Source organism: Lissotriton helveticus, chromosome 5_1 (genome assembly GCF_964261635.1).
Source record: "Lissotriton helveticus chromosome 5_1, aLisHel1.1, whole genome shotgun sequence".
NCBI classification, from domain to species: domain Eukaryota; kingdom Metazoa; phylum Chordata; class Amphibia; order Caudata; family Salamandridae; genus Lissotriton; species Lissotriton helveticus.
Genome location: NC_136065.1, coordinates 392530661 through 392545169, shown reverse-complemented (window position 1 = coordinate 392545169; position 14509 = coordinate 392530661). Strand labels below are relative to the sequence as shown.

The following is a 14509-nucleotide window of genomic DNA, read 5'->3' as shown; positions in this document are numbered from 1 at the left end:
CAGCTGTTAATCAGTGTTAAAGGAGTTGATTCTTCTAATGTAAAAATGCACATGCGATCAACATAAGCCACGAAAACTCTTCATTTGGTAGGCTTTTCTCCAGAAACCTTTTCAGGATTGTATCTTCTCTGTTTAGCTCCCAGAGAGTGTCGAACAGTCTGGTTTAACTCCGACCACCCCAGCAAGGACAAGGCAGGAGACAACGAGACACTCGCTCACATCAGAAACAAGTACCCGGGGCAGATGTGCGAAGCACCGACTAGCATTGAAGCATCAACATGGTCCGGCTTGTTACCATACCTGACCAAAGACGTCATTGAGCAGTAATTATTTTCATTTTCCATTGTGCATGCTTGTTATCTTGTATGAAAGTAGGATGTGGTGGAAAGAACAAAAAAGCTCTCAATGGGCTTTGGCTTAAGTAGCTACCCATTCTTACTGCCTTTGACCTGCAGTCTCCATGTTCTCCAAAGCTCCCCTCTCAGCACAAAAAGAGCCACCCCACCAGCGTATACTTTATTAGACATCAACCTACCAAAATGCTGGGGTAAATGAAGTGATAACACACTACCTCCACTCACTCCTCTTTGTTTTTAGTAACAAATTTTTATTGGCATTTTTCATATTTGCACATTTACAAGTGTAATCAGAGCATCCCACTGTACTTTCCGTTACATTACAGAGTTGTGTCCGGTTTGTATAATATACTCCTCCGCCCCCTCCCCCCCCCCCCCCCCGGCACCAAATGTAACCTTTAAGTGTTGTCGCTTCTGTGTCATCAGCGGTCTTATCATGCCATGTTCTTTGTCAAACATCTATGTGGTCTTACTTCCTATGACATGCATCTCAGAATGAACGTATCTGTGCTCATTTGATGGTACTATTAACTCTGAATGGAATCCACAATGGGAGTCTTCTCCAATCATGCCTTTATATAGGAATTTGATATTAAAAGTAACATAGGGAAATTAATCCCCAAACTCAAACTTTTAAAAAACCCATGCATGGTGTCTTGATGCCCCGCAGGATGTAAGTCTATCTAAGTCGTGGTGCAGCAAATACTGGGCAAGAAACGAGGGGGGGGAGTACTGGGTAATGGGGAGGAGAAGGGGGGTAAAGGGGGCTGAGGATAGAAGCAGCCGACAGCGGGGCCGTATTGCATTTAAGGTGACCAACTGGCATGGGTGCAAATTCAGGACACTGAGTGCAAAAATTCAGGACAAAGGGTCAAATTTCAAGAAAGAAATTCAGGACAGAAGGTCAGAATTCAGGACGAAATTCGGGACAAAAGGTACGTTCTGCATACACATCAGAGGAATTCGCGCAATAGTGCATAAGTACCTAGACAACAAACACAAGCACAGGTCAAAATAAGTTTATTTTAGGTTGAGAGAACCTTGCACTCACTACATCTGTTGTTTATGCGAGTGAAACACACCTGCGTTTGCATATTCCCAAAAAAAAGTGAAGAAAAAGATCAAAGATCAAGGCTTCTCAGATCTTACATGCCCCCTCTCCCCCACTGAAAAAAGTATGCCAGATCAGAAATGCTGTCACTGGGCAGAGAGGCCCATTATCATTCTGTATGTGATAATTAGGCCAACATACAGAATTATAATGGGCCTGATAGCAGTCTTTGCCAGGTCGGGGAGGGGCTGCTGCAGGCCACAGATCACAGCAGGAGTGTGAGCTTCCCCCTGCAGTGAGAGTTACAGGGGGCAACTCACACCAGTGTCTGAAATTATGGACAAAAGGCATCCGTGAAAGAAACCCTTACGGACAAGAGGCCCAAAGTACGGGCAGTCCGTGAAATTTACGGACGGTTGGTCACCCTAAATTTGGTTCGCAGCTCCCTGCTCTCGTGACAACAAGGTCGATTATTAGGCTTCCCGAAGTGTTTTTCACTCGTGTTTCCTCCCTTGTGGCCCAGCCCCATGGCCTCTATTCCGAGTGACCACTGTTGGTATTGCATGATCTTGTCTCCTATTTGAAAGGGGGGGGGGAGTGGGGTCGCCATCTCGACGGCTCAGCTACGTTCAGTTGTTCTTCTTCACTTGTCTGTAGCATATCCCTGTGTTGATCCCCAGAATCATCGTCTCTCGCAGGGTGTTCCCAGGCGTCTAGAGTCTCCCTCACTGCTTTGCAATGGAGCGCCGCCTCAGACCCCTCGGCGTCTTCCTTAATCAGTGCCCTTCCCTTGGCATTAGCCCATTGTGGCACATCTTGTCTCCAGTCATCGATTTTTGGGGCCACTGTGGACTTCCAGGCCACAGCCAATCTCCTCCTGGCCAAAACAAAGGCCAAATCTAAAAATCTGTTCCCGACTTTTCGCATGAGAGGGTGTGGGAAGAGCCCCTGCAAGCAAACCTTGATGTTGGGCGATAGTATGCATCCGAAAGTCTTGTGCTTTGCACTTATCACTGCTTCACAATACGGTTTCAGGTCAGGGCATGACCACGTCATGTGGATAAAGTATGCATCTTCGCCATTAAACCTTGGGCATCCCCGAGTTTCGCCACTGTATACCATTCTTAACCTACGAGGTGTCATGTAAGTCATGTGTAAGAAGTTAAATTGTGTATACTTCAATCTGGTGTTTCAGGATGATGAGTAAGCACGTTACTCCATTCAGAGTCAGACAACTCTCTGTTTAAAGCTGCCTCCCAATGTCTACGCAATCTTGCCAGGGGGTGACAAGATGTCTCAGATATCGAGCTGCATAGCCACTTTACTAGGTGTCCAGCTGTACCAAAGGTTAAAACGAAGTGTAACACTGGGTGTGTCTTAGGTTCTTCCCTACATCCCCCCCACAGACCCCCGAATGTGTGCAACAGTGCCTCATATTGGAAGAACTGACCTGGTCACCAGTCATTAAGTCATCTAAAGGTGTGAGTGTGCCCTGGTGGTAAAGATCTTCTACAGTGGTTAAACCCACATCAGTCCAGGTCTTCAGTTGGTCAGCTGAGAATATGGAGAGTGGGTTTCTGTGCAGAAGTCCAATCAATCGCAGTATTGGAGAAAATAATGGCATGTCTGCCGTCTTGACCACCCCTCTAAGCCAACACCTCAGGGCCGTCACCAATAGTGGTGTCTTGGTTGGGGGTTCTACTTTAGGGTTAAGCAACTTGGTCATAAGCCATGTCGAACTGGCCTCACTCCCCGCTTGGTCTGTGTCCTCCAGCTGTATCTCTTCCAGCCATTGGGCAATCCACTGCAGCTGAGATGCCAAGAAATAATGTTCATAATTCAGGGCTCCCAGTCCCCCCTCACTCATGGTGCATTACAGAGTTGTCAGGGAGACTCTGCACCTGCCTGTGTCCCAGATGAGACCTCTCAGCTGGGAATCTAATTGATGAAACCAGATTCTTGGGACTCTAAGTGGGAGATTTATAAAATAATATAGGAGGCATGGTAGCATGACCATTTTGGATAAAGAAATCTGGGCCATGACAGGTAAGCGTAATGAGTGCCAAAAGGCAACACAGGACCTAAGAGCTTGAAGCGCTCTTCCGCGATTGCCTTTCCAGAGACCCTCCAGGTTGTGATATATATGAATCCCTAGGTATTTAAAAGTGGCTTGGGCCCAATTCAGTTCTCCTTGGAGGTTCCGGGATCGGGGAAGTGAAAGGTCGATCTGGAATATATATGTCTTACTTCGATTAACTTTTATACCGGACACCAATTCGAATTGTCTTAGTAAGTCAAGGGCTGTGGTAATTCCTACCGTTGGGTCTTTCGGGTAAATTAATAAATCATCTTCATACAAGGAGATAATATGGTCCCTTCCTCGTATGGATATTCCCATTTCCTCTACGCCCCTTCGGAACATCACAGCTAGTGGTTCGATTGCTAGCGCGTACAAGAGCGGTGATAGGGGGCAGCCTTGTCTAGTCCCCCAGTAGATTCCACATTGCTGGGAAACTATCTTGCCTATCCGAACCTGCACCATTGGTTCCATGTAGAGCAGAGACATCCATTTTAACTAATCTTCCCCATACCCATCTGTTGCATCACCTCAAAGAGATAACCTCACCTCACTTTATTGAAGGCCTTTTCCAGGTCGATCGACAGGAGCACCGCCTGCAGGAATGTCTGTGTATCTGGGTGACATAATACTGATTACAATTTCTGCAGGTTGAGGGATGTATTCCGGAAGGGGATAAACCCGTTGGTCAGAATGGATCAGGGCAGGCATATGCAGAAGCAGACAGAGCACCATAATTTTACTACAGGGTTTTAGATCCAAAGAAATCTACTGGGGAGGCTCCTGGGGAATTAATTTTAGGGACAGGAACCACAATTGCATCCAGTAAGAAGTCTAGAAGCCTCCTGAGTTCTAAAGCTTCCGCATACAATGCCACTAATTTGGGAACCAACACCGAGGCATATGTATGTTCTGTCACTGGTCCACCCAGTGCCAGCCTCCAGATCTGTAAGTCCCTCAGGAAGTCTCTCTGTACGGTCTGAGGGATCGGGGCAGCGCCCCATACAGGTTTCTGTAATACTCACAAAATATGATATTCATTCCATCCGGTTCATGTACTATACCCCCCTCTTCTCTTGTTACTCGCTTGATTTGAGACCCTGGGATTACAGCCTTATCGACTAGTCTGCCCGGCCTCTCCTCTTCCTCTTCCATTCTCATGTGGTATTCGTGCCCCTCGGGTTTCCCAGCCAGTTCAGTCTATCCTCTGGCGTCCATAGTTCTTCAGGTATTTCCCTCTGCCCCCCTATCTACTGACCAATGCAGTGTCCTCTCACTACAGTTTTAAATGCATCCCATTCGACCAGCCTAGTGGAAGCTGACCGCGTATTATCTTCAAATTAATTGGCAATGGCAGTGTGAAGTGTTTTCCTGTAATATACATACTCTAAAGCCTTTGGCCGGAGTCGCCATAGGGGAACTGGAGGGCGGTAACCCAGTGGTCTAAACTCCAATAACAATGGTCAAAAGCCTGATATTGTGCACCAGAGGTACTCAGTGGGGGAGACTGCCCAACACAAAGCATGGGAACACGGAAAGGCGTCTAGTCGTATGTGCACTTGGTACAGGGGTGAGTAAAAGAAGTAGTCTTTCATAGAGGGATTGTGTCCTCTAGTCTCCAGTGTGTCATCCAGTCTCTTACCCCAGTAGCATTACGTTGGGCTTGAGTTCCTGGTAGAGGAAGGTTCGAACGGTCCAACGGTCTGATATACAATTGAAATTGCCTCCGAGGAGAAGACTAAGCGCTGCTAAGTCCGCCAAGGGAGCCGACAGTTTGTGCAGGAAGGGGATCTGGTCTTGATTAGGGGCATATATACTGCAAAGTTTTAACTCTCGTCTCCACAGCCGCCCCGGTACCAGAACATAGCACCCCTCTTTGTCAATGAGTGTACGTTGGGGTTTAAACGGTATTTACGCCCTCACCCATATCAGTGCCCCTCTAGCAAATGCCGAAAAGGAGGTGGCGAATGCCTGCCCTCTCCATCGCCTGCGCAATGCCTCTATTTCGCTGTGTATGAGATGTGTTTCTTGCAGCATGGCTATCTGCACTCCGTGCCTGCGTAGGTATCTATCAACATTGTGTTATTTGTCAGCCAATCACAGCCTTAAAGTGGTACTCGGTTCTGTCATTTCCAATCGGATATTATGGGTAACCTCCCCCAGCCCTCCCCTCTCCACCCACACCTCCCGAAAACAGGCACTCATGCATGTGAAACAAGTAATTGGAACATAAAACTTATAACTACCCCCAAATGTAACTCCCAGTCCCAAGAGCAGTTTAACCACCCAAACTGCAACCATCTCGACGAATTGGAAGTCCCGACCCGGTCTTGAGTCAGTGCTCCAATAGGGGGGGCGTGTTTGGTCCTGAAGTAGACTTACGCTCCAGGAATGATCTGGCCAAGCCCATTTCTATCTACAGGCTCCTATGCTTTGGATGCCACAATGATATCTTACCGGGCAAGCAGGCGCCACCACTCTGAATTATCGGTACTTTAAATGATGTCACAATTCACAATTATTCTATGAAACTGGCAATGTTTGAATATGTCTAGACTTATTTAAATATTGCAGTTAATTCTGTTTCCGTTTTAAAAATGCAGTCAAATACATCATTGCCAAACTTACTAATCTGATCAGGAAAGCCTTACTAAGGAGTACAAGTATCCACACTGTGATTATTAGAAATGGAGGTGGGGATTCTGACGTATATTTGGAGTCCCTTCCCTTATGACACATACTCTCAGCCAGGATATAAATGACAAAAGATGTTAGTGATCGCCTGTTAGAGCAGAATACTGCTGCATGCTCATTTTCTTCTGCTTAAAACAAAGAGCTGTTATCAGCATAATGCTTCTTTTGGCCAAAGTCTGTCACCCACCGGGATCACTTGAGGCCCCCCTAGAGGGGTCCACCCCAGTGTGAAGACCCCTGCTCTGAAGAAAGAATACATGATTAAACATGCAGCATGTATGGCGATCACATAACATTTTTAAAATGTACTATAATGTTGTGATACTTATCAATGAGGTATGTAAAGGAAACAACTGCTGCAATATTCAATCATTAAAAATATTGCATTGCATTATTTTTTGCAAGTAAGCTAGCATGATGGTTGATATATACGCATTAATATACAATAAGCTATAAACTCTGAAGTAGAAAACTATATAAGACTATTGTAATTCACTTAAGAATTCCAGGACCATATAGAGACAAGAGTCTGAAGGCTGGGTACTTTCTAAAAGTCCAGGAGGCAGATTTACAAGGCACTTGCGCTACGTTTACGCCGCCGTTGCGTCACGCAATGGCAGCGTAAACGTGGCGCATCCCTGTGACCCATTTACAACGTGACGCATCTAGGCATATGCGTCACGTTGTAAAGCCCTGCGCCACATGTGGGCGTTCCGGCGCAGGGTGGGCGTTCCCGGGCAGGTGCGCCTCGCAAAAGTGCCTGCGTGAAATCTATAAGATTTCACGCAGGCACTTGTGTGACGCTGCTACGTCAATTCCTTACGCCTGCTTGAAGCAGGCATAAGGACTGACGCAGCACGTTAAGTGTAGGCACATCCGAGCATTGCTGGAGTCGCGTTGCGCTTGCGACGCAAATCCAGCGATGCACCGCCCTTACGTCACAAGATGCATCACGCATCTGCCTACCCTTGTGCCACGGCGCGCCGCATTGTAAATGCGCGCATCAGCCGTGAAGCAAGGGTAGTTTTGCGTGACGCATTTGTTCTGGCGCATCCCTGCTGATTTGCAGAGATGCGCCAGAACTCATAAATATGCCCCCAGGTGGCTTGCACTAACTATTTTAATATTACATATTTTTTTATTTTTAGTAAACATGTTTATTCTACAAATATCCATGTGCGATTTAGATCAACTACTCTTATGTACTACTGACACACATGGATAGATTCTGATTTTCATTCCCATTAATCATCAGATACAATGTGTGTCCATTAGATGTCCACCACATTTGTGCCAGAGATACCCAGAAGTATCCAAGAAACGTCAAGGATGAGCCACTATTATGTTAAGGGTAACGAAATTTCAACAATACCTACGGTATGCCAAGAGCGGGTCAGGGATAGCAGGTTGTTGTCAAGAATAGCCACAATATGCAAAGGGAACCACTGGTATGCCATAGATAGCAATAATGCTGCCAAAAATACCCAAAGCATTTCAAAGATGGGCCACTCTAATGGAAAGGGAGAGTCAAATTGTTGTCTAATTTGCCCACAAAATATTATGGAATTTGCACTTTTATAGAATGAATATTATAACAGTAATCAAGAAAGCCCTGTACTATCAAATGACAAATGATGTGCTGTGGCCTTGTAATGCTGGGCCTTTGTCGCCGAAACGTGGGGCACTAAAGGTTTTAACTACTACAACTTGCTACGCGAACCGATGCACATTGTTAACGTATGTATATGTATAAATGTGCCATGCCATGCAACCTGTGAACGAATAAGCTATACTGTATATGTAAATTGAATTGCTGACCAGACGAAATAAAATATTTTTAAAAAAATCAAGATAGCCCAGAGTATGTTATGGATGCCACATATTATGCCAAAGATGGCCAGAATGTTGAAAGGACTGACCACATTTTATATTATTATTTGTATTTAAGGTTATTTTTAGTGCAGCTTGCACCCGGCAAGGATCTCTTGGCACCAAATAATGCATACATGTGGTAGAAAAATTGCAAAAATGTGACAGTATTTCAAAGGATAAGAGGATAGCCAATACATTATGAATGGACAACTATTACCCTAGACATAGCCAAAATGTTGTTAAGAATGTAACCGTATGTGAAGGATTGACCACTTTAATGCCAATGATAGGTTGGCTGTTGTCAACTTCATGCAATACATATAAATATCAACCATCCCGAATGAGGGTGATTCCAATTAAAGTGAATGGAGAAAACGGTTTTGGAGGGTGATGCCTTTTTGCAAAGAAGGTGCATTATAGAAGCATATGAAACCATATTGCTTTTAAGGAAGTTGAATATCATTAAAAAGAGAGTGCCGCAAGCAAAAGGACGATGAGGCCACAGGTATGGAACATAAACCCGCAGGTGCCTTGGGAACACTCTTGTTCGTATTGGGTATTGATGTGACCACGGTTCATGGCCTTGTTGGTCCTGCCTCTGCGACGCTGCCCTTGCACAAGCAGGTCTGAAGTTTTTGGAGGGCCCAGGTCGATAAACCTGTGGGCTCACCCATAGGCCGAAGAGCTGTTTCAAACCTTTTCAAAATGTCCTGCAGGAAATAGAATACACAGCAGATCTAGCGCCTGGATGCCTCTGGAGGTATTTGCTGCATTAGCTGCCTCGTCATGCACCATGAATAAATGTTCAATGTGTGTGCAAAATGTCAAATTTTTTCTGAGAAGGCTGGAGAGAGCAGCATTTAAGTATATATCTTGAAGACTAGTACACACTTCAATAAACATTGTTCCTGATGGTGCATTGAATATACACTATTTGCAAGCATTCTTACTGGGATCCATGCATGGTTAAAGATGAGCCAGACTATTGTGACTAATATTGACAACTTCCTGGAGTCCCTCCAGCAGCCTACGAATAGTGATCTAAAAGACTTCAGTGGCTGACCAAGAACTGAGGACATCATGAGAGGAGAAAGTTATGGGTTCAGAGAAGTGGATCTTGCTTCATCTCTGTTGATATCTGTTAAGATGTTTTCAGTGGTTGGTGAGATGTGTCTGCCTTCTAGCTGAGGTAGGCTACCGCATGGCCCACACAGCCTAATCTATTTGGATCTCTGTTCTTTGATGGTGTGAACACACTTTTCCTGTTATATCTATCTTTCCTTGCCTTTCCAATTCTTGCACCAACAACTCGCGCAGAAGGGCGGTGATGCATGTGTGCAGGACTGCCATTGGTTGGGCTGTTGCATTGACAGTATCAGCTACGTGAGTGTGCCAGTCTCTTGAGGTATTGTGCTGAACTGTGCAGTTGTTGCCTATACACGATAACTGAGCACTGAACGGAGGATTTAGGACAATTTTCCCTGCCTGTCAGCACCCCGGGGGGACCTGAGAAGGGAGGGCGTGTGGAAGTTCTGTAGGCATTCTCCTCTGGGGATTTAGAGCATGGATGCATGAAATTGAAATAGAGTCCATGTATTTTGGTAGTGTCTGGTGCAAGGCTGGCTTCAGGCAGCATATGTCTTCAGCTTAGCGATAGGAAGGGGCGTGAGACTTGATATCACAGAAGACCCTGGCCATGCCCAGCCTCAATCTGGAACTAAGGACAGTAAGAACAGAAGCCTTGATTGCATCTCATCAGTTTGATCCGCGAGTCCTGTTATGCAACTGAGAGACCACGGATAGGGAACACAAATTGGTACAACACACAAAGAAATGTCTATGGCAAAAACGCCCTAGATGATACATTTTAATATTCTTCTCTATGTATAACTCTTTAAATGTAAACCTTTACAGTAAATAAGTGGAGGTTTGCCTTGCTGTAGCCTTCCAGATAACAGAATCTGTGTTTACAGTGTACCAGAATTATCACTGCTTTTTATGAGCCTATTATGTATACAAAAAAGGTGCGTACGCTACTACTGTCCACGCAGTTCTGAGGGGCATAACACAAACTCAATGAGTCCTACTGCAAAGCACCCACACAAACTTTCAGGGCAGGTGGCTGAGGGCGCTCCCAGGACCAGGAGACCAGCAGACCCCTGCATAAAGGGAGGCAGGCCCCTGTGCTACACCCTGGCAGATCCTGGTCTGTACGCCAGGCGTTGGTTCACCTGATGCTCCTGGTGCTACTTCTGGGCGGGTGAAGACGTCAGCCATTTTGCAACCTCCATTCTTTCTGTTCATGATGTGTGTGCTTGGAACAGGAGAGGCAGAAGCTAAAGCTGGGTGGATGGTGGTTGGATCATTGTGTTGAATTTATTGACACCTGTGTTTGACTGCTACGTTCTCTTTTCTCTCCCAGCTATGACATCTCCAATGGCTTCCTCTGCCTTTACGACCATGTGCCTCAAAACACGTGCATGGACTACTACGTGAAGTTCAGCTGCCCTGCTGATTTCTGCGGAGGTAACTTGGCATCAATTGAGGAGGATTAGGAGGCAACGGAATGGTAACAAGGGGGCGAGATTACAGATAACACCATGAGGAAGAGGCTAGAGTATACTCTTTATTGAATAGGGCAACATGGCAGGAGATGCAATGTACTATGGCCCTGCCATGACACCAAATCTATACATCACCGGGAGCATAGTATTGAGACTGTCTCCAGAAATGTGATTGAGAATTTAAGTTTATGAGGATCAATGATACAACTGTCAATGTGAGTGGTGAGATGTAAGCACTAAATAGTGAGGAGGTGACTTCAATCCATTTAAGTGTGTGTGTCAAGAACTCATAGCTCTTGCAAACTGTTTCCAGTTCACTATAGGCTAACAGATCTTTCAGCCTAGCCCTGTGTTCGTTGTTAAAAAAAAAATCAATTGACTAGGACGTGAAGATTGCGCCATGGGTTCAAATGCGAGCATGGAATATGGGCACCCTTGCACCAATACTTATCATGAAAACACCAATTATTGGCATGGAGTGAGCCCCTCACAGCCATGGGCCTCGGTGGCACTGCACCTCTTGCACTATGGAAAGCCACGCCTCTGTCCATTGACTTAGCATAGAAGCTATGATTATATTTCAAGTACTCAATCTTTACACACCAAGACATCAAACTTCATACATTCGAACACACAATAGTACAGACTCAGAATAACCATAACACAGCTACACACACACACACATGCTCCTACACATTAACCATAATAAGCCTACATAGTCAATATTTACCATGGGTTACATAGTGGGACTGTAGGCACTTTGGGCCAGATGTATCAAAAGAATAGTGGGGGGTTGTAAATTGGGCACCAACTTTTTGTAACCAGGCATTAATTTTGAATAGTAAATTGCCCTGGCGCATTGGGGTGCAGAGCAACCAGCCTATTGTATGTTAATTAGAAGAGCACTTTTGGCGACCCTCAGTGCTTGCCTTCTAATACATGGATGGTGGCCACCAAGAAGCAGCAGGCTATTATTCCCATATCAGCATTCCCAAATAGAAAAAATTCCTTCTTTTGAAGCAGGAATGTTCCTTAAAGGGACTTGTGCTATTTAAAAAAAAATAGGTTTTCATTTTGGGAAAACGTCAGAGGTAGCAGGCAATGGTTCCCTAGACCACTAACTCTTCCCCCAAGGCTGCCAACACAATTCACAAAGTAGAAGGTGTTCCAAGGGGACACCCTCCCCTTTACAAATTAGTTAGCACCTCCTCGGAGGTCTCAGTAACCAATAAATGGTTTGTGACCGCATCTGCTGTTGAAGACCATTCATAAATACCTTTGCAACTTGCAATCAGGAGGGGGCGCCTATAGGCCTGGACTTGGCATGCTAGCAAAATGGTTACATTTATTCATTACAGGCATGCACCACAAAAAAAGCTGCCAAATAAATGCGAAAGTCAAACGTATCCAATAAATGTTTAAAATTAAAGAATATATATAGATGACCATAGTACGTAATTTTAATAGTGCAATGTGTGTGCTTCCAGGCCGAGAGGTGTACTTGAAACCGGTGCAGAAACTCTTTTTAATGCACATCATAGAAAGTCATGATCCAAATTGGTGTTAAGAAACCGTTATATTGGTTTTAAATTACTGCAACCTGAATATTAAGATTAAACTCACAAGGATACCTTGAATAAATGCTGAAAGATAGAAATTGAAAGAAAAAAGTAATTGGCCTATCTGCCTTGGCATTAAAGTACGCTTCTGTCCAGAAAGATGCACACAGGTGAGCACCCCAAAGGCCATTATCCACATAGTAGGAGAATTAATATTTATTTTTTTAAGTGAGGCTGGCCACAGCTGTCTCTAAGTGCATTTGCACCTCCAATATATACATACGCTAGATCAGCATAGAGAAATGAGGGGGCAGATTTACAATAACTGGCGCATCCCTGCATACCAGTAGGGATGCGCCAGTTATTGTGCGCCATGCCTCCGCCACCATGGATGCGCTGCATTTACAATGCGGCGCACCATGGGGCAAAAACGGCATGGATGCGTGACGCATCTGTTCCGTAAAGGTGACGCATTGCTGGAGTTGCGTCGCAAGCGCGATGCGCAATGCTCTGGACGGCCCTATTCTTACAATGCTGCGTCAGTCCTTACGCCTGCTTCAAGCAGGCGCAGGGTTTTGGCGCAGCATGGGCCCAAAAGTGACTGAGTGAAATCTTGTAGATTTCACTCAGCCACTTTTAGGAGGCGTTCCTGCGCCAGAACGCCCCCCCCCCCCTGCGCAGGAACGCCTCCTTCTGGCGCAGGGCTTTACTACGTGATGCATCACCCAGATGCGTCACGTTGTAAATACCCCGCAGAATGGCGCATTTTTGGCGCCGCCCCTGCGTCACAAAAGTGATGCAACGGCAGCGTAAAAGGGGCGCAAGGGGCTTGTAAATCTGCCCCGAGATCTCTTGAAGTTACTCTGGCATATGTGGATATCTCTAGAGTAAAAAAAAGAATAGAACAGCACCAAAGTTACTAGGGGAGTCCAGAAAATCACAACAAAATATGCAGTCTCCAAAGGATGTCAGCCCAACACGAAAATCACAGAGCTGCGAACGGGCATTCAGGGGAGCCCTGAAAAATCAAAGAACAGCACATGCAAGTATGTTTTCTTGGAGCAAAGGTAACTTATCTGTTCAACTTCAGCCCTTCAATCTTAGAGGTTAAGTGACTTGAGTATCATGAAGGTAGGTACAATTAAGAATTATATAACAAACAAGATAGGGCGGCTACAAATATTAACCCCTTGTGGGCTGTTGACGAGCTCAGCTCGTCATGAGGGACGGTTGAGCTGCCCTCATGACGAGCTGAGCTTGTCACAGCCGTTGGAACGTTCGCGCGCGGGGATAATTACCCCGCTGTGCTGAACGTTCTAAAAATGGGTGTGGTGTGACGAGCTCAGCTCGTCACGAGGGCAGCTCCGCTGTGCCTCATGACGAGCCAAGTTCGTCAACAGCACAGCGGCACCGCGCGCGGCCCCCCTCCCCCACACAGCGGGGGGAAAACACCCCGCAGCCAAGGGGTTAAAGGTAGTTGGAGCGCAATAGAGACAGGAGCTGAAGCCACTGAAATATCACGCCTGAGCCAATCAGAAGAGTCTTGAATTCAATGTGAAGTACATAGTTAAACAAAGGGATAGCACACGCTATGTGTTGCAGCATTGAGAGAGGAAACGAACCACTGTAGTGTGTAAGGGGGATGATTTTGGGGATCCCAAATGCAAAGTCACAGCCTAATAAAGTTAACACCGTTTCACTTTGTGGGGCTAGATACCAAAATACGTAATCAAGAAACTATCGTTCTGTTGAAAAACGTATTCAAGATTATTCTCGAACTAAGAAGGCAAAGGATACACACTGAAGGTCACAACGTTTTCATCAAATTTAGCAATCCAGGCACACGCCAGACAAGTATCGCTCTTCACCTTCGCAGCCCACACAGGGTTCAGGCACACTTTCTCCAAGTTCTATGATGAACTTCTCATTGTTTGCCACAGTAGCGTGGATGGTTCAGCTGTCCCTATTAATGACCATCACCACTAACACTTTTATGTTCATATTGAAAGAGCAATCCAGTCCTATACGCAGTGGTTGAAATGGAAAAATAGAAGTGCAGGTACTCCGCACCAGAGTACCTGCTTGTTTCTAAGAAGTGCCGGTACTCTCCAATTAGATATGTTAGGTCACCCTTGAGAAGTGCTGGTACTCTCCCTCTCAAAATAGAAAAGTGCCGGTACTCAGCACCAGACAGTACCGGCCCAATTTAAGCACTGCCTATACGTCAGACGCAGAGTAAAGCTGGACAGCAAACAACAATGCTGATAATTAGGGAGTGGAGTTGGCCTAACGGCTACAGGGTCAACCTCAAATCTAGGGCCCCGGGTTCGAGTCTC

General features: G+C 45.6%; 1 protein-coding gene across 3 annotated transcripts in view; it reads left to right on the top strand.

Annotated features, from left to right (window-relative positions):
• LOC144753177 (mucin-5B-like) overlaps positions 1–14509 on the top strand; it is a 404695-nt gene that overhangs the window by 351997 nt on the left and 38189 nt on the right. For all 3 annotated transcript variants that reach the window (XM_078640943.1, XM_078640942.1, XM_078640944.1), the window contains 2 exons: positions 137–323; positions 10473–10576. In XM_078640943.1, the coding sequence (XP_078497069.1) occupies positions 137–323; positions 10473–10576 (291 nt within the window). The remainder of the gene's footprint in view (positions 1–136; positions 324–10472; positions 10577–14509) is intronic.